Source organism: Dryobates pubescens, chromosome 18, assembly GCF_014839835.1.
Source record: "Dryobates pubescens isolate bDryPub1 chromosome 18, bDryPub1.pri, whole genome shotgun sequence".
NCBI classification, from domain to species: Eukaryota; Metazoa; Chordata; class Aves; order Piciformes; family Picidae; genus Dryobates; species Dryobates pubescens.
The window spans coordinates 4990817-5013239 of NC_071629.1; the positions used below are offsets into that span (position 1 = coordinate 4990817).

At 54.2% G+C, this 22423-nt stretch overlaps 1 protein-coding gene across 1 annotated transcript in view; it reads left to right on the top strand.

The window, feature by feature from the left end:
- OPHN1 (oligophrenin 1) overlaps window positions 1–21009 on the top strand; it is a 76946-nt gene extending 55937 nt beyond the window's left edge. Inside the window, exons 14-24 of the mRNA XM_054169449.1 lie at window positions 778–852; window positions 3295–3379; window positions 3589–3647; window positions 5075–5180; window positions 6838–6997; window positions 10950–11097; window positions 12568–12882; window positions 15731–15896; window positions 17695–17745; window positions 18485–18528; window positions 18864–21009. Of these exons, the coding sequence (XP_054025424.1) occupies window positions 778–852; window positions 3295–3379; window positions 3589–3647; window positions 5075–5180; window positions 6838–6997; window positions 10950–11097; window positions 12568–12882; window positions 15731–15896; window positions 17695–17745; window positions 18485–18527 (1208 nt within the window). The 3' untranslated portion in view covers window position 18528; window positions 18864–21009. The remainder of the gene's footprint in view (window positions 1–777; window positions 853–3294; window positions 3380–3588; window positions 3648–5074; window positions 5181–6837; window positions 6998–10949; window positions 11098–12567; window positions 12883–15730; window positions 15897–17694; window positions 17746–18484; window positions 18529–18863) is intronic.
- Window positions 21010–22423: the final 1414 nt, after the last annotated feature.

Consider the following 22423-nt stretch of genomic DNA (forward strand, 5'->3'; position numbering starts at 1 on the left):
AAACCCCCTAGCTAAAAGCAGGGCCACCCACAGCAGGTTGCCCAGGATCACAATGTCCAGGTGGGTTAGGAATGTCTCCAGGGAAGGAGACTCCACAACCTCTCTGGGCAGCCTGCTCTGGGGCTCCAGCAGCCTCACAGGAAAGAACTTTTTCCTCCTGTTCAGATGGAACCTCCTGGGTTCCAGTTTGTGCCTGTTGCCCCTATCCTGTCACTGGGCACCACTGAAAAGAGTCTGGCCCTGTCCTCTTGCCCTCCCACTCTTTAGCTATTGAGCAGCATTGAGAAGATCTTATTGATCTCATTGAGATCTCATTGAGATCTTATTGATTCTATGATTCTGTGATCTTCTCTCAGTGTCTGCTCTTCCCCAGGCTAAACAAGCCCCAGGTCTCTTAGCCTTTTCCTCATCAGAGAGCTGTTCCAGTCCCCTCAGCATCTTTGTAGCCCTGTTTGAGCACACCCAGGTTTCAGCAGCACTGTTTCCAGAGGTGGTGTGTGTAGGCAGCTGGGGCTTGCAGCCCAAGCGTGCGTTCCACCCCGTGGCTGTGCTGGCCCGCCCGGGGACACAAGCCCGGCAGCAGGTGCCCAGCCCGGCTCTGCTGGGGTGGAAGCCTAGGGGGGCAGTGGAACAGAGCCCCTTCGACTGGGACAGGAGCAGCATTTGTGCAGAGCCAGAACCCTGACACCCGGGAGTGCAGTTCCACTAGATGGGGCTTGTGGACTTCCAGCAGCAGGGGAGAGCTCGGCTGATACTCTTTGGCTTTCTCCCGCTTAGGGATTACCACGGAGGGTGTCTACCGGACTGTTGGCAGCAATATTCAGGTGCAGAAGCTGCTGAATGCCTTTTTTGGTAAGGATTCATTATTCTGTGACACTGGATCCTGGGGTTTGTATTGTTTAGGAGGGACTAGGGGGCTGGACTTCCACAGCAAGAAGTGGCCAGCTTGGGGATTGGTCCCTGGGGCCACTTCGAGGCACATCTTCCCCTTTCCCAGGCTTTTTTCTGCACCCCACTCTAGGGCCTCTCCCTTCAAACTGCATTTGCATGGTGGTGGTGCAGCCTGAGCTGTAAGTTAAGTGAGCATCTGCAAGGTAAAGGGAGGCAGCACCCCTGGGGCAGTGGGGACAAGACTTCTCCCATCAGGTGCTAAAAATACTGGGGCATTCTGAAGTCACACCCTGGGGACACGTTCCTGCCACCAACCCAGGGTGCAGGATGCTGGCCAAGGAGAGAGGAGCCCTCAGCCTCTCCTCCTGCAGTGCTGATGCCAGGGAACTTGCCAGCTGCTGCTGGGCATGGAGAGTGCCATGTCCCACGGATCCTGCATGGTGACCTCCTTAAACAGCCCCTGCAGGTCAGCTCAGGGGGAACCCTTTTCCTTGGTGGTGTATTGTGGAGGCCTCTGCTGGGATGGTGGCCCCACAGGGAGGCTGTTAGCCTGGCTTTGGGGTTAGCCCCAGCATTGGGACACCTCACTGTATGTGCTTTGTGCATCAGTAGGTTCCTGTGTGCATTTCTGCTGCAAGCACTGATCAGTCAGTGCTGGCATTTCTGCTGCAAGGCCTCTGTGCTCTGAACCCTGTGCTGTAAGTGCCTGGGCAGTCTTTGAGAGACAGGTGAGCTCCCTGCAGCAGGCTGTGGGGCAGCAACAGAGAATCATAGAAGGGTTTGGGTTGGAAGGGACCTGTAAAGCTCATCTAGTCCTGCCCCCCTGCAGTCAGCAGAGATAGCCTTCACTAGAGCAGGTTGCTGAGAGCCTTCACCTTGAATAGCTCCAGGGATGGGGCCTCAACTACCTCCCTGGGCAACCTGTTGCAGTGTTCCACCACCCTCATGGTGCAGAGCTTGTTCCTAACATCCAATCTAAATCTCCTCTCGTTTCAAACCATTGCTCCTTGTCCTATCCCTGCAGGCCTTTGCAAACAGTGCCTCTGCTGCCTTCTTGTAAGCCTCCTTCAGGTACTGGCAGGCTGCTATTAGGTCTCCCTGGAGCCTTCTCTTCTGCAGGCTGAACAGCCCCAGCTCCCTCAGCCTGTCCTCACAGGACATTGCCCCATTCTGGGACCTGCTGAGGCCACCACGCCTGTGCCCTGTGGCACACATGGGCCAGGGCAGGCTGCCAGCTGGCCCTTAGGTCCAAAGGGTCCATCTCAAAGGCTGAGCCATGCTGACCACCCCTTCCTGAGGGGCTGGAGCTTGCAGAAGGCACGTTTACATTGATACCTGTGTGCCTCAGGCTCACTCCAGCTGTCTGTGCAGACAATCTGATACTAGTGGAACATTCAGAGGCTGTTGTGTTTTACTCTTGTTTACTATTGCTTTTACTACTTGTTGTTTATGAAAGGGATTGCTTTGAGCTGTCACAGAGCTGTACCCAGTTCCCATGGAGCTGCCACCCCAGACAACTCCCCAGTTATGCTTCCCTGATGACTAATTGCTTAGACCAAGTTTTTATTGCTTCTTCTCACCCTCCCTGTGAGCAGCTCTGTGTTTTTCTCCTCTGCACCAGTCAGTGGCATCTCATTTTCTTTATATTCACTGGTCTGGTTGACCACTTGCCACCCCACTGTGCACAAACTCATGAGGAAAAGGGCAACCACACAGAAAGAACTGCTGCAGAAGGGCTTCATCCAGAACTGCAGTGGGGAGGGAGAGGGTTTGAATCATTTTTTCCCTTCTAGTCCTGTTTCTTTTTTAGAACAAATCGTGGAGCTACCTTTCTTTAGTCCAGCTGCACACACACACACATCCTCCAACAATGTCCTCTGCTTCACTGTACCACAGAAATGATGTGGTGGTTGGGTGAGGGTTGGAGGCAGGAGCAAGGTCTACCTCCACACTGCTGAGCCTCCTCCTCCTCCCCTCCCCTCTGTGCAGTGAGAGGCAATGTTTGCAGCACAGCCTTCAGGGAGTCACTGTGAGGGAGGATGGGAGCTTGGACACTCAGTTTACTTGGTGTATCAGAAAGCTTCCCTTGAACCTGCAGAACTATGGAATTTCTGCCATGTTTCTTGGCTGTGCTGGGCAAAAGCAAAGCATGGAGAAGCTGCCCTGACTAACTTTCCACCGCTGCTTAAATGTGACCTTCTGCTTCTCCTCTGTCCCTGTGGCACCGCAGCGCTTCCAGAACACTGACCTTGGTGCTGTTCTGCTTTACCCAGCTGGGAGCATCAGCAGCTGCTTCCTGTGCTGCTGGAGCTCCATTTGTCTTGAGAGCCTCTTCATCCAACAGACTCAGAATGAACCTTGGTTGTTTCTGGTTCTTTGAAGCCATGTTGTTCTTCCCTCCAGATCCGAAGTGCCCAGGGGACGTGGACCTCCAAAGCGGCGACTGGGACATCAAGACAATTACCAGCTCCCTGAAGTTTTATCTCAGGTAGCACTGCAGGTCACCCCTGCCCTGCCTAGGCAAAGGAGGAACATGCCTGGTGTAGAAACCTTGCATCCTACTGGGAAAGCTGTTGAAGTAATACCGGCTTGGAGGGAGATGCCACTGGGAAGCGGTGGTGCGGGAGGGCTTTGACATCAGTCCCAAGCAGGTCAGGCTGCCCTGCCAGAGCTGAGCTTTCTTTCTGGTTATTGCAGGAACCTGTCTGAACCTGTCATGACCTACAAGCTCCACAAAGAGTTGGTCCAGGCTGCCAGTAAGTCCTCCTGCTGCCCTGCCCTTCCAATCTGTGTGCATCAGAACCGCTTGGCAGAGCCCTGCCAGCCCGACATTGGGTGTCCAGCTGCTTCCCCCTGCAGAAAGAGGAGTGTCCCCCTCTTCTGAGTGCTTCATTGTGCAAGGGTGCTGGTTCTTGCTTTTGCTGTTGCAGTGCTCTCCTCCTACAGAGTTTCATGCTTTCAGAAGGTCTGGAGAGCCAGGGGATGTCAACATACCTGCAAGCAGCACAAGTGCCCCAGAAAAATACTTTCCTCTTGCTATTTTTATTTTCAAACCTGTGAGGGAATGGGATGTGCTGTTGCTGCACAGATAGATAGGTGCTCCTTTTGGGGCTGTGAGATTTGTCCTGGGATGTTGGCTACAAAGTGTCCACCACTACACAAAAAGACATTTTTCTGCTGCAGCTCTTGGATCCGAGCCACAGCCAGCATTAGCAGAGACAGCCAAGTAACATGGGTGTGCTAAACCAGCCAGTCCTTGGCTGTCCTCTTGTAACAGCCATTTGAAATAAACCACAGTAATCTGGACTGGCTGCATCCTCTGAGCCTGCTGAGAGCCTGCATGCTGAGATGGGGACCAGAGGGATAGAGGGAGTTGGTTATCTCCCTCAGCGTGAGAGCACTGGCATTTGGAAACGTGTGGCACACCCTGAAGCACTCTGGATGAAAGCATCCTTCACAGCCCCCTGGAGTCAAGGGGAGGGAAGGAGAGCTCCTGCCTCTCCTCACTGTGGGTCTGCAGGGAATTAATAACATTTGTTCTGTCTCTGGAAAGGAAAACTTTCCACCAGCTACTGACTGTGCCCAAGCCCAAGATTTATTACTCTCAGAAGTGGTTCACTGAGTGGTGCCTGGGTATGTGCAAAACCATCATCCCTTCCCTACCTTCCCTCAGAAACTTGGGCCATTGAGCTTCCCAGTTACCAAGATCCCACCCTATTCTTTTCACACCGGGTATCTTATTGTTTCTTGATTATTTATGCCTCTCAGGGTGACCTCTTTGGATCAGGGACTCCATTTGTTTTCCCCTGCAAGACTCGTTAGCACGGTGTTTAGGGCCACAGCTCTCTGGGCTGATAAGACACCCAGCAGCGAGGCCGGCCGTGTGCTCCCCAGGTGTGCTGCTGTGCAGGGCAGTACCTGGCCATGCCTAGAGGCAGTGTGCAACCCTGAGCTCCCTTCAAGCTTCATTTCTCCCTCTTTCCACTTCATTTTGTTTCTCACAATGACTGCCCTGTCGCTGTGCAATCTCGCTTTCCTTCTGCCTCACGTCGCTGGGTTCAGCCAGCCCTGGCCTGCAGTAGGAGCAGCTCCCACAGATTTTCTTTGCCTTTATCTTTCTCTCCTGGTATTGACTTTGTGAAAGTGGTGGGCACAGACTTTTCTTTGTGTTACATTCCTCCAGAGTCTGAGAACCTGGACTACAGGCTGGGAGCCATTCACACACTGGTCTATAAACTGCCTGAGAAGAACAGAGAGATGTTAGAGCTCCTCGTGCAGCACCTTGTCAAGTAAGCAGGCATTTGTCTCTCAAGCCAAAGGAAGGGGAATAATGGAATCAGCTTGATGGCAGGTTTGCAGAGTGCTATCCACCACAATCCCCCTCAGGATTTACATTTAGACTGCACAAATGGTGTGATTATCCCTGCTACCCGCTGCACTGAGTGATGCTTCTCTAATTACCAGCTTTGGCCCCTTGCTGAGCAGCCCCAGCAGAAGATAATTCAAAAATGGGATTACATGGAGCTGTCAATTGTCACCTCTCCCTCCACTTAAAAAGGACTTCAGGGGTGGGGTCTGGGAATGACTGTAGGGCCCGTGCCCGTGGGCTGAACGTGAAGCATGCCTTGGGTTGCTCTCCAGCTCTATGGGTTCAATGTCGTGAGCAGCACAGGGGCTGGAGTGTGTCACTCTCTGCTGGATGCTTGGTGGCACTGAGCAGCACTGCTTCCAGCAGTGAGGGAGTGCTTCCACCACTGAAAAGGTCTGATAGCTGATAATGGCACCAGCACTGCACTGCCACCTTGTCACAGCAAATGTGAAGGCTCCATGTGGAAGCTCTGCCCTCCTCACCCCAGGTAGGAGCAGAGGTGCAGCAGGGAGAGTGGCTTGTGGTGGGCCGTGCTGAAGCTCAAAAGGCAGGGAGTGATCTATGTGCAGGTGCTGAAGGACCAAGGGCTGCAGAAGCAATGGCTTTGGTATGGCAGGGCTCACTTTGGACCTTTAGAGAAGTTGTTTCCAAAACTGGCCTGTTTCAGAAGCTGGGCTGATGTGAAATTGTCAGCCCTTAGTGCTCAAGAACAAGTGCTCATCCTTGGTGCAATGGCCCCTCTGTGAACCAAGGAGCTCTGGCTGGGTGATCCTGCCTGCAGATGGCGGGGGTGGGTGGGTTAGAAGCCTTCCTGTTTAAGTGGCAGAGCTGAGCATGTCTGGTGCACAGTCCAGTAGAGCTAACACTGCACTTGTGGTCACTGTGTTTATTCCTTCAAGTGTTTTCTCTTGAAGTCTGTTCCCTCTCCCCTTCGTGCTGACAGACACCCCTTTAACACCAGAGCTTGCAGGGCATACCCAGGATTCATTATGTGTCAGCTTCAGGGTATCTCTCCTCTGCTCCACTCCTGGAAGCAGGCAGCACCCACCTAGGCAGTTAAGACTTCAATCAGCCATCAGTGCTACTCCAAGGCTTGCACATTCCTCCAGAGCTTGAAGGCTGTTGGACAGCCAGAGCTCCAAGCTGTGAAAGCAGTGGTGCTGTGTGGAGATTTACTGAAGACCTCCATAGTAGGCCCCCCACAGCCAGTCCTCCTCCTTCAGAAGGAGGGAAAAAATAAAGCCAGAATTCAGCTCTGGATAAATAGGATCTTGTGATTGAAATGCTGCCTTTTGTGTGTGTGTTGTGCAGATGACATGATTTCAGGGTTAAAGAGAGGAGCTGGGAAGGGATCAAATGAAACTGCTGCTGGCATGTTGCTCTCCCAACCAGTTCCCTTAGCCAAGCACGTGTGTCATAGCCAGAGACATGTTTTATCCTGGTAGGCTTGGGAAACAAATCCTGCTGAGACAGAATGAAGACTGCTTCTTACTCTATCCCTTTGCTGCTTGGGGTAAGAGCTGTTTGGAAAGCACCAAACCCTCTCCCTTCCTTCCTTCTTTCCTTCCTCTCTGCAGCGTTTGTGAGCACAGCCGAGAGAACCTGATGTCGCCGTCTAACATGGGGGTGATATTTGGACCCACCCTCATGCGATCCCAGGAGGACACCGTGGCTGCCATGATGAACATCAAGTTCCAAAACATAGTAGTGGAGATCCTCATTGAGCACTTTGGGAAGGTATGGATGGGTAGCAGCCCCGGGAGCCTTCACACAACTCCGGGCTGCTCCGTCGCATTCATTGCAAACTGTTGCTGTGGCAACGCTGTGGAGTTCTGGCTCCTTCTTCCCGAAGCCTCCTTAGAGGCTGTGATTGTTTTGTGTATTGTACTGCTCTGATATGCTTCAGAAGGAAGCAAAAAGTGTAGCAGGTGCCTTCCTCACTGTTGCCTTCAAGCTAGGCTTCAGCTAAATTAAGACTCAAAAGAGCCATTAACAGTGGCAGAATCACACAATCATGGAGTGGGCTGGGTTGGAGAATGGTTGCACGATTCTAGTTCTGAGGGAAAGCCTGCATCTAGGGGGGGGTGGTTTTCTTTTTGAGTAAGAGGCATCTGTTGGAAAGAAAAATAACTATTCTAGGCAAATCTGGACACTCTGTTCTAGACAATTCTGGACATGACAGGGCTTTGCACTTCTCTTTGCTATAGGCAAAGAGCATAACTGGTTCCAGTGGGCACAAAGCAAGGTGAAGCACTATACAGCTATTAATACAGGGGAAGACAGCCCAGAGCAGGCCACTATTGAAAGGCTGATGACAATCATTCAGCTGTTCAGCTGCAGGTGCAGAGATGGAGTGGGTAGGGCTGGGGAGGGGACCTCCCTGTGGGGCAGGGCTCTCCACAGGGCTCCAGCAGCTTTTGCCTTGCACGGGACCTCTGCTGAGTGTTTTTGTTTGAGTGCAGGGCCTAAACACACAGCCTGGCTCGCTCTGCTGTCTTGGATGCCAAATTTAATTTGTGGAGAGCAGCTTTTGGTGATGTGGCATTTTGTCTCCTGTGGCAGGACTTCCTTCTCGTGCTCTCTGATGCCGTGGCTCAGGGTGGCTGGAGGATGATCCAGCTCTCTGTTCATAATCAAACACTTGAGCAGCCTTTGCATTCAGATCAGCACAGAGATCAGCTTGCTCTCCTTGTAGCTGCACAAGGTTCAGAGGAGTGAGTTCAGTCCTTCTCACTGCTTGACAGGACAGTGTCCAAGCAATCTCTCATGCCTTAAAGGAGGGGAAAGTCAGAAGCCACCCACTGCAGAGCGTCTCTTGCTGTACAGAGGATGGGGCAGTGCTCCCAGCAGACAGGGCAGCACATGAGCAGAGGTGCAGCACCTTTCTGGTGAGAGGAAGAGGAGGCTGAAGCTGGAAGAGCAGGGCTCTTGCACAAGTGAATGTGGTGCCAGAGCAGCCAAACAGGGACCAGATGGGCAGTGTAGGAGTTGGCTGTAGTGGCGAGGGCAGAAACCAGAGGAAGAGGATGAAAGAGTTGAGAGAGTCCTTTGAGTACCCACATGAAAATGACAAGCCAGTTTCTTTGTAGGTCTCTGCAAATGCTTTTAATAAGCTGCTGCAGCAAAACAGAGACTTGTTTGTGTGCTGGGAGCCTCACACAACTCGCTCCAGAAGTGAGCCTCTGTCCTCCCCTCCCGCACAGCCCACGGTGCGGGCTGTCAGCACACCGTTTGCACTGCCACCTCCCAGAGCTGGAAGGACATCTTTCATTAAGCCAGACATCTCTCTGCTTGCTTTTAATTTCTTCAGCAATAAGGTTTAGTTAGTCACATTTATTAGATGGAGCTGCTAAGTTCAGTGCCAGAGTTTAAAGAGCCTTCAGCTCACACATGAGCAAACACTTTAAATGAGCCTGCAGGAGGAGAGGGATGTGGTTTGTATGGTGCAATATGAAGGCCCTAGGGACAGAGTAGCTTATTCCTGAAGTCCTGGTAGATAATTACTGTTGCCAGAGCATATATTTCAGTTAAATTAAATGAGTTGCTCACTCTGGAAACATCATCTTCACTCTACAAACCCTCAATATATGAGGGTCTGTCAATATTGTTGTACATTGGGGTTGTTTAACTTGGATTTTCATTTAGGAGGCAGAAGCAAAGCTGAGGCTGCTCCCACATCTTCCAGAAGAGGAGTTTGTGGTGGGGGTTAGCATGGCTTGCAGATGTGGAAAAGCATCTGGTGAGGACATCATTCCATGGTCCCTGTATAAGCATCTGTGGGGAGCTTAACACTTCTTTGTCTTTCAAAAACCATCTTGGATCCTTGTCAGTGTGTAGGAAGGAGGTTGATGTTTCCAGACCTTGCCTTGCTGCAGGTAGTAGTCCTTTGCTGTTTCAATAGCATGTGAGCTGCTGCTGCTAAGTCATGGGCTGTTCATGTCACAGCAAAGTCATCTGAATCCAGGGGTAGGGAGCATGTAGGACCCTGCATTCTGGAGTGGAGAAAATGCTCCACCCCTGCAGAGGGCAAAGCCTCTGTTGACATTAAGCATCATCAGCCACATAGTGCCACAGAACTGGGACAGAAGAGCAGCTGAAGTGACCAGACTGGGGTTTGGAGCTCGCATGGACCCTCACCTGTTCCTCCTGTCTGGTTGCAGAGCAGGGCAGGCCAAGGCAGAGCAAGGGCCAAGTTCCACTGCATGGTTTTACAGGGAAAGCCTGGGCAGACAAAGCTGGGAGCAGCTCAGGTCCAAGCTCACCCCTGTGCTGCCCAGATAAGGGAGGTGTGGGGAGCCTGGCTGCCAGTGCCACCCTCACCCTGGCACATGCTGCCTGCTCTTTGGGATCAAGAAGTTTAAAGTGGGGAAGTGTTTTTTTCTCCTAGAAAAACACTTGTTTGATCTCCTAGAACTGCCCTTTGGCTGGCAGAAGGATGAATATGCTTTGGGCTTTGAGTTAAACCATTGCAAATTTGTTTTCCTGTGTGACACAACAATATTGTTCTTCCCTAACAAAAGGGTGCACTGGGGGAGCAGCTGCCCTGGCCCTTGGTGGGCTTGGCACCAGCTCTTGCCCTCTGGGCTTGAGCCTTTTGCTGTCAACACTCAGGAAGGGACCAGCTTTGTGTTGTCCCAGTGTGGGCAGCTCAGTCTTGGGTCACAGCAGCCTATGCCACTCCATCTGGAGTAACCCCCTTTTAAAAGCTGGCTACAAATTTAACTAATATCCATTGTGGCGGGGTGGGAAGCACAAAGAGCAGTTGGTTTTCATCCTCAGTGTGGTGTTTCAGATATTCAGGAGCCTTCCCAGAAGCTCAATTCTTGGAGAGGGAAAAAAAACCCACCCCACTGACATAAACAAGAACCTCTAAATCAAATCCAACCAAATAGGTGCCATATGAGCAGTGAGGAAAAGGGGCTAAAACTCCTTGGAAGCATTGTTTTTATGCCAGTATTTCATCCAAGAGAATTGCCTAGTGCCACACACTCCATTGTAAGCCAGGAGCTGAAGGGTTTTCCAGCCTTAAATCTAAACCAGCTCCGTGGTGTAGATTGTATCACCTCAGTGCTGTGGAGAATTTGATGCTTCTCAGAACCTGTTGTTGGCTTCTGCTCCAGGAGTGTTTACTGCTACACTTTTTGCCTGTGTTGGTGATTTTGCTGCATTAATTACTTTAGCACTGCAGCTGCGGTGGCTGTGCGAGGTACAGGGCAAGAGAGCCCAGGGCAGGACGTGTCACTGGAGACACCACTAAAGTCTGAGCCCTGCTCCAGCTCCTCTCTAGCCCCAGGGCTTCCCTGGGTGCTGCTGGCCCCTGAGAGTGGCTGGCTGGCTCCAGGGGGGCTGGAGGAGCTGGAGGTTGGCAGGGCAGATGAGGACCCAGCCAGGTTCCCATGGGCTGTGGCTGGTTGGAGCAGCATGGAGCAGCCAAAGCTTTTCAGCCCTCCTGGGTCAGTCAGAGGTGAGTTGGGCTGCAGACAGCTTCTGCTGGAGAGCAGAGGAGCAGCAGGGCAGCCAATGGCAGAGGCAGCAGGAGCTGGGTCTGTGCTCCTGGTCTGACTCAATCTCCTGACTCCATCTGCTGTGAGCTGCCTTTTGATGACAGCCAGTTAATGAGGTGAACCTCTGAGGATGTCATTCAGCTTGATGGGCCAGGAGGGTCATCTAAACGTGTCTGCCTTAACAGATCTATTCTGGGCCTCCAGAAGACACCACTGCACCTCCAGTGCCCCCTCCCAGGGTGACTGCCCGGCGGCACAAACCCATCACCATTTCCAAGCGCCCACTGAGGGAGAGACCTGTCTTCTTTGGAGCTTCTGTGGAAGAAAATGCAGGTCAGTCTGGCTGTTCCCTGATACCTTACCTGCCTCTCCCCTCTCCTGTTTCTGTTAACACCTTTCTGGGAACAGGGAGGATAACAGGAGCAGGACTGCACTTCCCAGGTGAGGAGCCCAGCAGACAGGGAGGGGTCTGTTGGTCAATGAGAAAGGAAAGCAAGAAAAACTCCTCACAGATAGGCTGTGTCACCTCACAACTCCAGCTCCAGGGGCATTTCCTTCCTTCTGTTGCTTGCAGTGTTCTCCCTTAGCTAAACTGAAACTGGTTCTTGTGCATGAGAAGAGCAGTGGAGAGGTTTTGCAGCTTCAGAGGCAGGAACACAAAGTGATGGAAAAGCAACTGGGGAGCAGAGTTGGTGGGGCAGTGAGAATGGGTCCAGGCTGGGAGTGGCTGCCTGCTGCTGGAGCTTTGTTCCACCAGACCCTGACAGCAGCTGGTCCAGCCCTGCAGACCCTGTAATTTCACAGCAGAGCTCTGCAGCACTTTTTCAGGACCCAGTGACAGGGTTTTCTAGACCAGGTACAAGCCTGCTCTTGATTTCACTCGGCTGGAAGGAAATTGTCACATCAAAGGGCACATTGATTCAAAGCCACGTTTCTGCCTCCACCCAATTTGCTGTGTCCTTGCAAGCAGTGCCCTAGATCACATCATCACCAAAGAAACAAAAAGTCTTTTTCTCTGTTAGAGCTCTTAGAGCTCTGCTAATATTTTTGGCTTAATACTGCCAAGTGTACTTCCTGGCACCAGCCAAACACGATCGATTCAGCTTGCTGTTTGAATTCACAAGGCTGCTCCTGGGGGGAGAGGTGGCCTTGAATTTCAATGGTTCCCCAAATGGGGAGCAGAAGCTGCAAGGGGGCAGTCAGATTCCACAGTGAGAAGGATGAGGCTGGTGGTTTGTGAAGCACGGTGTGCAGCTGCTGTGAGCAAGAGTCTTGGGAACTGCAAAGAAACCCAGGAGTACATCCTGTGGTTCTCAGCCTTGTCTCACTTTAGTCCTCAGCACCTGTGTGAGCCACTTGCTGTTTGTGTTCTGCTTGGGCTGAGGATCTCTTGATCCCCTGCTGCGAGTGTCCTTGTCCCTCAGTATGGCAGGAGCTGCATGGAGGTCTGCACTGCCACGGGCAGAGACCCACACAGCACTGTGCTGCTTCCTAAGCAGGGTCCTGAGCTGGTCCAGAGGAGGCCTCAGAAACGATTCGAGGTCTGGAGCCTGTGAGGACAGGCTGAGAGAGTTAGGGTTGTTCAGGCTGGAAAAGAGAAGGCTCTGAGGAGACTTAAAGGGGCTTGTAAGAAAGCTGGAGACAGCACAGGTCCTGTTGTGCCAGCAGAAGGGGTGATGGTTTGAACTGAAAGAGGGACGTCCAGACTAGACAGAAGGTCCCTTCCAGGGTCCCTTCCCACCCAAAGCAGTCTGTGGCTCTGTGGTTGTAACGCGAAGCCTCTCTGCCCCTCTGGCCCCGCAGCAGACCGGCAGGGCCAGACGCCCAACGGCAGCGGAAGCGGCAGCGGCAGCGCTGGCACGGAGGTCCCCAAGCCGCTGCACCGCAGCCGCCTGCCCGCGCCCCGGCCGGGCGGGGACGAGCCGGGACGAGCGCCCGAGGGCCGGCCCGAGCCGCGGGCAGAGGCGGAGCTGGGCAAGCTGGCGCCCAGGCTGCAGGACGGAGGGGTGAAGCCGCCCATCAAGGCTGCCAACGGGGTGCTGGCCAGCCCTGCACTGAGGACCGCCACGCTGCAGGCCAGGAGGCCCGCTCCCAGGCCAGGCATCTACGGCAGAGAGGGTGAGTGTGTGCCCGGGGCTCCCAGAGGAGCTGAGGCAAAAATGTTCTCCCAGGGAGATCTGGAGGTGCCTGAGCCAGCCCTCCCCACTGTGCATCGTGTGCTGGCATGACTGGAGGTGGGTGGTGGGCTTCTGTCCTCTTGAAGTCGCTCAGCAGGAGGGGTTTGGGAGACCAGAACAGCTTGGAGGTTTGATCCAGCCTTGGCCTCTGGGCTCGTCCCAGTTTATTTCAGACAGCAAATAGTAAGACCACCTTTGGTCTGTGGCTTACTGGGGCTGCTACTGCTTGCAGGGTTTCAGAGCAGCTTGCTGAGCCTGGCACTGGTGCTGGTGCCAGTGCCTAGCTGACAGATGCCACCAGTGTCAGATGAAGCAGGATTTCCATGCAGTAGCCAAGGCTCAGCTTGTTCTGAGCTCAGCCTAGCTCGGTGGACTCATAAAATCCAGCTTTGAGCAGCAGCATAAAGACCATTCAACCCCCAGCAATCTGTACCCACTCTAACCAGCCAGCAGGGCTCTGGGTGGCCAGGGCTCTCCTCAGCAGAGATGGGGAAAACGGCAAAAGTCAGTTTCACATTTTGATGTCTGCTGGTTTCATCTGCAAGGCCCCTGTGACTCAGCTCCTGGCTCACCAAGGCAGTCCTGGGAACACTTCTTTCAGCTGTTGATCAGTTGGTGTTAAATATAAATCATGATTATTATTTCTAATCTCTTAAGCTTTATACAGAAAGCTATTACCAGTAGAAACAGCTCACTTGGGGCCAGGTCTGAGCTGGCATTGCCCATTTCAGGGGTGGAATGCAGGTGGGTGTTTGTGGATCTTTGTGTCTGTAGATGCTGTCCCCTGAAGAGCTGGCTCCAGAACATTTTGCCTTGCTCTGACTGGGGAGGGCACTTGGTGCTGAGTTTCATAAAGCACTCAGAACAGTGGCTGCAATAAAAGTCATAGAATCACAGAATCAATAAGGTTGGAAAAGACCTCAGAGATCATCAAGTCCAACCTGTCACCCAGCACCTCATGGCTACTAAACCATGGCACCAAGTGCCACGTCCAGTCCCCTCTTGAACACCTCCAGGGACGGTGACTCCACCACCTCCCTGGGCAGCACATTCCAACGGCTAACAACTCTCTCTGGGAAGAACTTCCTCTTCACCTCAAGCCTAAACTTCCCCTGGCACAGCTTGAGACTGTGTCCTCTTGTTCTGGTGCTGATTGCCTGAGAGAAGAGACCAACTCCCTCCTGGCTACAACCTCCCTTCAGGGAGTTGTAGAGAGCAAGAAGGTCTCCCCTGAGCCTCCTCTTCTCCAGGCTAAGCAACCCCAGCTCCCTCAGCCTCTCCTCACAGGGCTGTGCTCCAGACCCCTCCCCAGCCTCGTTGCCCTTCTCTGGACACGTTCAGGAGTCTCAATGTCCTTCTTAAACTGAGGGGCCCAGAGCTGTCATCTTCCTTTCTGCAATCTGCCAGCTTGTGGGTGCCTGTCAGCTGCAGCCCCCCAGCCCTGCACTGAGGGAATGAACCGCAGGCTGAGTGGCTGACACAGGAGTCCCCGTGCGCAGCGGGGAGCTGGTGGGTGGCCAGGCAGGCCTCGGGGCCGGCTGACGGACACCGCTGGCTTAATTGGAATTGGTGCCGTAAATGGTAGGTGGAAATCTGCTTTCAGAAGAGGGAGATGGCTTTTAAGGTTGATTTATACCTCAGCTGCACTCAGTGCTTCCATGGTTTATGGGCTTCCATTATCAGACGTGGTGTGCTGACAGCGTGTCCCGGAGCCACAGCTCGTAAAACCGCCCCTGCTTGTGGCTCCTTGGGCGGGGAGAGAGGAGAGCACTGAGGCAGTAATGAAGTCCTCTTGCATCTGTACTGATACTTGCCAGTCACTGCTGGAGGGGCAGTGGACTGAGCTTCTGATGCTCACAGTTTGGGGGTCCTTTTGGAAACTCCAAGAGGAAGAAGAGGCTGAAGAATTAGAAATCCTTGGATTGTGTGGTTCAGGTCGTGGAGCTTTACCAAGGAGAGCATTTAGGACCAGGATTTACAAGTGCTAGCCTGGAGGAGAGGAGAGGCAGGGCTGGGGTGTTTGAGATGGACACCAGGGTATGGTAAGGTTCACTAACAAAGCCTTGGTTGAGTAGGTGCAGAAACTAATTATGTTAGAAAACAAGAAAACATCTCTGACTTCTAATGAGAAACAGAACTCTCCAGCAGTGGAAACCTTGGAATTGGGAGGGCAGGAGCCCAGCCCTTCACATGGTTTTGAGGGACTGAGGGGAGGTGTGGGGCCACCAGAGGTGTCAGGTAAAGTCTGACACTTATTCCATACTCACTTAACTCTTGAAAGCCTCCAAGGGATCAGTGAGTGAGGAGGTTGGCTGGACCTTGGGGAGCAAAGGCAGCAGGGACAGGAACCCCTGTGAGCGGAGCAGACAGCTGGGGGAGTGCCAGTGGTGAAGGAAGATGTTAGGTGAAGCAGCAACCCCAGGCTGCAGGGATCCCCTGTTTGTGCTGTTCCTCCTGCTTTTGATGGGCAGCACTGCACAGGCTGTGTCGAAGAAAACTAGTTCCCAGGCAATATCACCTCTGCAGCCAGCACCTCTATCAAGTTTGTCATCACAGGGTCCAGCATCAGCCCCTCTGCCTGGTGCCAGGAGGGCTGTGCTGGCACAAGCAGACTGGGAGCTGCCTTTTCCTCAGAGTCTCCCTGAACTCTGGGTATTGGCTGCTGTCAGAGAGGGGATGTTGGAGCAGATGAGGAGAACTAAGCCCCCTGTCTCCTCAAATGCCTCTTGATAACCATCCAGCCCTCTGCCAAAGCTTCCTGCTCAGTGCTTTAACCTTCAACCTTGCAGGTGAGTGTGACGGCGTCCTGAAGCCACGATCCCACGGGGACAAGCCCGTGATAACGCGTCCCCCTGTGAGACCTCCAGACCCACCATGCAGGACCTCCATCCCTCCCAGGCTGGAGCAGAAGCCAGATCTGATAGCAGGAACAGCAGAGGAGACACCTTCATCTGTGTAAGCTCGCAGTGCTCAGCTGGCACGTGCTACCCAGCTGGGCAGCTTGGCCACAGGGGCTGCTGATGCCCATGGGCTTGAGGAGCGTGCAGGACCATGGGGTCAGCCCAGGTGGCAGAAGCAGGAGCTGGTGTCACCCGTGGGGACTTAGGTGAGATGAGGAGGAGAAATACCACATTGGTTTCCAGTGCTGGGGGCATACAGTGGCTGGAGCCCATGGCCACCCCCTTCAGCAAGCCTGGCTTTGATGGCATGCTGGAAAGCTGTGCAGTGGGCACAGCTCAGAAGGGGAACATGGACATAGAATCATAGAATCAATAAGGTTGGAAAAGACCTCAAAAATCATCAAGTCCAACCTGTCACCCAGCACCTCATGACAACTAAACCATGGCACCAAGTGCCACGTCCAATCCCCTCTTGAACACCTCCAGGGACGGTGACTCAACCACCTCCCTGGGCAGCACATTCCAAGGGCTAAGGGAGGGGTTGGAAGGGACCTCTGGAGACCATCTAGTCCAACCCCACTGCTAAAGCAGGGCCACCTAGATCAGGTTGCTCATGAATGCATCCAGGTGGGTTTGAAACCTCTGTAGGGAAGGAGACTCCACAGTCTCTCTGGGCAGCCTGCTCTGGGGCTCCAGCACCCTCACAGCAAAGAAGTTTCTCCTTAAGCTGAAGTGAAACCTCCTGTGCTCTAGCTTGGACCTGTTGCCCTTTGTCCTATTGCTGGCCACCACTGAGAAGAGCCCAGACCCATCCTCATGACCTGCCCCCTCTCGATGTTACATGCATTCATAAGATCCCCTCTCATTCTTCTGTTTTCCAGGCTAAAGAGCCCCAGGGCTCTCAGCCTCTCCTCCTAAGAGGCAAGGCTGGAAGAACAAAGCTCTGAACCTTCTCCAGCACTGCCCTGGGGCTGAGCTTTGCCCTGTCACCTTCTCTGTTGTTTCTGATGTCAGTGAATCTGGAGAGCCCCTCCCTGCCTGGCTCTGAGCAAGCCTCTCAAATGAGGCACTTCCAGGGGAAGAACAAGATCCAGCTTGGATCTCTCTTAAGGAAATTGGGCTGTGTTCAGCTTCATTATCAGATCCCTTTCAGATTTTAAAGAGACAAACCCCTGCTGCCTTCAATGGGGATCAAAGAGGAAAGGGTGACTAAAAACCTGGGGGTCTCAGATGCCCAGCAGCCAGGACTGGTTGCTTGCCTCTGCTCTCTGTGCCATGCTGTGCAGCTGATCCAAGCCCTGCCTGATCACTGCTAGGTTCACCAGTGGTGCTGCTGAGGTTCAGCTCCACACCCTCAGGGCAGGGTCAGGCCTTGCCTTTGCTTTCCTGAATCCTTTGTTAGAATCTGTCTGTCTTTGAAGACAGCTAGAAGCTACATGCAAAGCACATCAAAGCTGAGGGCCACAAGAAGGGATGGATGCAGGTTCAGGAACCAGCATGCAGGATTATGAGCACAAACATGGTCTGGCCAAAAGGGAGCACAGGCTGTGTGGTCAGGGCTGTCTGCAGGCAGAGGGGAGCACAGCTGGCAGCAGCAGGAGCTTGGCTGCTGCTTCAGCAGAGAAGGCACCATGAGAAGGCAATCCTCTTCAGTGTCTGCTGATGCTCTTTTCCCTGGTGCAGAGGAGATCTAATCAGCGAATTAGCAAACCTGCTCTAGTGTGAGGTGTCCCTGCCCATGGCCAGGGGGTTGGAACTAGACAGTCCTTGAGGTCCCTTCCAACCCTGACAGCTCTGTGATTCAGAATTGCCTTGCAGGATCACTGGAGTGACCTCTCTCCTTCTTTTTGCAGGGTGGCCTCCAGGACAAAGTTCTTTGAGACAGCTTCCCGAAGAACAAGCAAGTAAGGCTGGCCCTGGGATGTTAGCCTGTGAACAGACCTTTGAGGGGGCTGCCCTGAAGGCAGAGCCAGTCTCCTTGGGAAGCCCCAGCCCAGGCTTTTCTTGAAAGTAAATGAAGAGCAGAAAGCATAAAAGCTGAGCCAGATAGGGACTTGATAAGCTAAATGCCAATCTGCTAAGTAATAAACATCTCTGCAGATTCCTTTTATCAGCTGTCTGGATCTGAGTCAGCCTGGTGCTTGTTGTGCTTGCTGCTCAGCCTTTGCAAGGAGCTCAGACAAGCTCAGGGGAGGGATGAGGAGGAGGAAGAGGGCTGCTTAGATCGTGGCAGATGATCAGAGGTGCATGAGCAGAGAGTGGATGGTCCTGCAGGCAGTGTATGTAGAAGTGTAGCTCCTCCAGAGGCCGGGAAGGGAGGGATAGCTGGGGCTAGGCTGGGACGGCAGAGCTCGGAGCTGCAGGCTTCCTGGCAGCAGATTTCCATTTCAATCATAGCTGCCCAAATAAGCTTCGTTGTCCTGCTCTGAAGGATCACCAGCTGCTGCCAGAAGTGCCAGCAGCTTTGTGTGTCAGTGGCAAATGCTGCCTGCCAAGTGCTGGCAGCAAGTCCACTCGGGGTCTTCAGCGTATCCCTGGCGTGGTGGTTGCCAGGCCTCTCCTCAGTTTGTGGCTCCAACTGTGAACTTGCTTACTGCATCAACTGCCTTTTTGGTTTGTTTTCTTGTGCTTCCCTCTCTGCAGTTCTTCATCACCACAAGGCAGGATCCCAGGTGATGAGAGCTGAGGTATGTGTTTATGGCAATAAATCAAGCAGCACCCCAAGAGCACACGCGTGGAACTCCAGCTCAGCAATCGGGGGGTGGCAGGAGTTCAGTGGAGGCACTGGGAGCCTCAAAAGAAGGATAAGAAGTGTCCTCCCTGCAGGACACCCTTGCAGAAAGGAAGATGATGACTAGAGATGGGAGTGATGTGGCAGGGTGGGGTAAATCAGCCTGTGCTGCCCATCCTGAGCCTCCTGCTGCTCTGCTGGTGCCAAGGGCCGGGCTGGCTCCGGCTGTGGGTTTGCCGTCGCCGATGAATTTCAGCTGCTGCACAGAACGTGTTTGTCTTCTTCTTCCAGACTTTGTAACCACCTCAGCCCAGCTAGACCCAGGAGATCCTCTGTGCTTGTGAAATGGCCGTGCCACAGCTGAGACTTTTCCAGTTCCAGTGCCCCTGGACAGCAGTTTCAGAGCTCACTGTCACAGGCGGCTCAGGAAATCAGAAGAGAAGGGAGGTGACGCTGGAGAGCAGCCCCTGCCCACAGGCTTGTGACCAACTCTTCCAGGCCCTCCAGCACTCCTCTCTGCACAGGCCACGAGGGACACTCCTGTGCCCTCACAAGGGACCATTTGCAGGGCTGAGTGAGCACCACTGGGCTGCAGAAGGGACAGCAGGCACCGGGAGCAGCCCTCTGCCCACAGGCTCGCCGGGAGGCGCCTCGGCAGGGCTGACCCTGCGCGGACATTGGACTCAAAACACGAGGGGCTGACCCCCTCTGCTCGGCTGCAGGGGTGGAATGACTGGGGTTGGGGTTGGCCCCACCTTGCTTTCAGAAGCTCCCTCCTTTCTGTTATGTTTTGCTCTCTCAGTAAGCTGTAGTGTGTGTGCCAGTGTGTAGAGCACAGTGTATGTAACTGGAAACTGCTGTGGCAGGAGGATAGGAACTGGAGTGCCTTGTGCTCAGCTCTGTGGGACATCTTCATCTCCTGCCTGGCCTCGGTGAGACTGAATCCCCTGCCTGCAGGGCAGCACCAGGCAGCTCAGCAGCCTCCCAAGGGCACTGCTGGGAGAAGGAGGCCACAGGTGCTCCTCATCCTCGGCCTCTTTCTCCTCCTCCTGCTCCTGCATGAGCCACTCTTCCACCAGATCCACTTCCCATGGCCCCACCATGAAACCTCTGTCCAGGGGTTATTCTGGTGGGCCAGCAGAGAGGTGGTGAGGAGCTGAAAACTCCCTGTCTGTGGGTCCAAACCCACCATTTGTTTAGAGGGACCTAGTTCCTTGTTTGTCTGTTACATTGATTTCCAACCCAAGAGATGTCCAGTCTCCTTCCCTCAGCAGCAGCCCTGCAGATCATGCTCTTGGTCTGGAAAGTTTCTGCTAGCCAGGACCACCCCTTGTACCCTTGCTAACAGTAGAGGCTTGTTTGTGGTTCCAGCTGGCACCAGGGCTCTGTTCCTGGGCTGAAGCTTTTACCTGTAAATAGGCAACCAGCAGCTTCCCTGCTTCCTCCCACAGCCCAGAGGCAGCTTCTGTGTCCCACATTATTTTCCTTGGGTGCTGGAAGCATTCCCATCCCCAGACCCATTAGCTGCTTCCCAGGTGCTCCATCCCTTCAGGCTGCTTTGTATCCTGCCCAGGGGGGGTTTGCTGGGGGGGGGTGCTGCCATGGTGCCATCTCCTCCTTGCCCTGTGTGTGCATCCAGCCCCTGTCTGCTTTTTATTGCTGAATGTAATTCTGGAGTTCTCTGGACACAGCTGTGTTGTGTCCATGGTGCTTCCACTCCTGCAGGCCTTGCCAGTGGCCCTGCTGCTGTACTCCTGCTTTGCCAGTGGCATGTCAGAGTGGGCTTGCAAAAGAACACCCCAAACCAAGAGAGCCAGTGATGCCCACACCTCCACTGGCTCACACACACCAGCTCCTCAGGGCTTCCCAGAGCTACGCTGAGCCCTTCCTGCTGCACCCTCTGCCAGCAGCCAGAGATGTGAGCAGCACCAAAACACAGCCTGCCGTGGTGCCCTGCTCTGGGAGAGCAGGTAAGGCTGTGAGCCAGCAGGATGAAGTGGGAGAGGTGCCCTGGCCAGCCTGGAATGGCTGTGGTTGCTGGGAAGCCTCTCCAGCAGCCCAGCTGTCAAAAGACCTGCCTGCTGTGGCCACTCAGCCTGAGCCTGCCCTTTGGTGTCTTCCTCACCTGGTGGGGTGGCTGTCCCAGAGGTGGCAGGCCAGTGGCTCCTTCACAGAAGGCCAGTGTCTCCCAGAATGCCTTCCCTTCTCAGGGCTGTGTGTTGAGGACCCCCAGGGCTGTTGATTTGGCAAGTGCAAGGCTTCCATGGACACAGGAGGCTGGTGGTGGTGGCACCTCCACACTGACGTGGACATGGGTGGCTGTGGTGGAGCCACTCCTCACACTGCTCTGGACAGGGGTGGCTCTGGCTGGCATGGAGGCTGTGCAGTGCTGGCACCCACAGGTCCCTGTCCCATTGGACACTGTGCCTGTTGGGACACTGTGCCTGTTGGGACACAGTGGCTGTTGGGACACAGTGGCTGTTGGGACACTGTGGCTGTTGGGACACTGTGCCTGTTGGGACACAGTGGCTGTTGGGGCACTGTGGCTGTTGGGACACAGTGACTGTTGGGACACTGTGCCTGTTGGGACACTGTGCCTGTTGGGACACTGTGCCTGTTGGGACACAGTGGCTGTTGGGACACAGTGGCTGTTGGGACACTGTGCCTGTTGGGACACTGTGCCTGTTGGGACACAGTGGCTGTTGGGGCACTGTGGCTGTTGGGACACAGTGCCTGTTGGGACACTGTGCCTGTTGGGACACTGTGGCTGTTGGGACACAGTGGCTGTTGGGGCACTGTGGCTGTTGGGACACTGTGCCTGTTGGGACACAGTGGCTGTTGGGACACTGTGCCTGTTGGGACACTGTGCCTGTTGGGACACTGTGCCTGTTGGGACACAGTGGCTGTTGGGACACTGTGGCTGTTGGGGCACTGTGGCTGTTGGGACACTGTGGCTGTTGGGGCACTGTGGCTGTTGGGACACTGTGCCTGTTGGGACACAGTGCCTGTTGGGACACTGTGCCTGTTGGGACACTGTGCCTGTTGGGACACAGTGGCTGTTGGGACACTGTGGCTGTTGGGACACAGTGGCTGTTGGGGCACTGTGCCTGTTGGGGCACTGTGGCTGTTGGGACACTGTGCCTGTTGGGACACAGTGGCTGTTGGGACACTGTGCCTGTTGGGACACTGTGCCTGTTGGGACACAGTGGCTGTTGGGACACTGTGGCTGTTGGGACACAGTGGCTGTTGGGGCACTGTGGCTGTTGGGACACAGTGGCTGTTGGGGCACTGTGCCTGTTGGGACACTGTGGCTGTTGGGACACTGTGGCTGTTGGGACACAGTGGCTGTTGGGGCACAGTGCCTGTTGGGGCACAGTGCCTGTTGGGACACAGTGGCTGTTGGGGCACTGTGGCTGTTGGGACACAGTGGCTGTTGGGGCACAGTGCCTGTTGGGGCACAGTGCCTGTTGGGACACAGTGGCTGTTGGGGCACTGTGGCTGCTGCATCTCCCCCATGGCAGAGTCTGAGGGAAGAGGGGAATCCAAGGGAGCTGGGATTTGGTCTGGCTTTGTGAACAACAGGAGGAAGCAGCCTATCAGAAACCTCCTGTGTCCTTTTCAAGACATTGTCACCTGTGTCCTGCTGGCTTTTCATGCCCTGTGTGCACAGCTGAGTGCTGGCCCAGCGGTGGAGCAGTGGTGGGATGTTGGGTTGTGCTGGCAGAGGGCTGGGGCACAAATCCTTGCTGCCAGAGCCAGAAGAGTGGCACAGCTTGTAGGGTTCACCCTGTGCAGCATGCCAGGGCCCCCAGCAGCAGCCCTGGGGCCATTCTGTTGGGTGCAAGCACAGA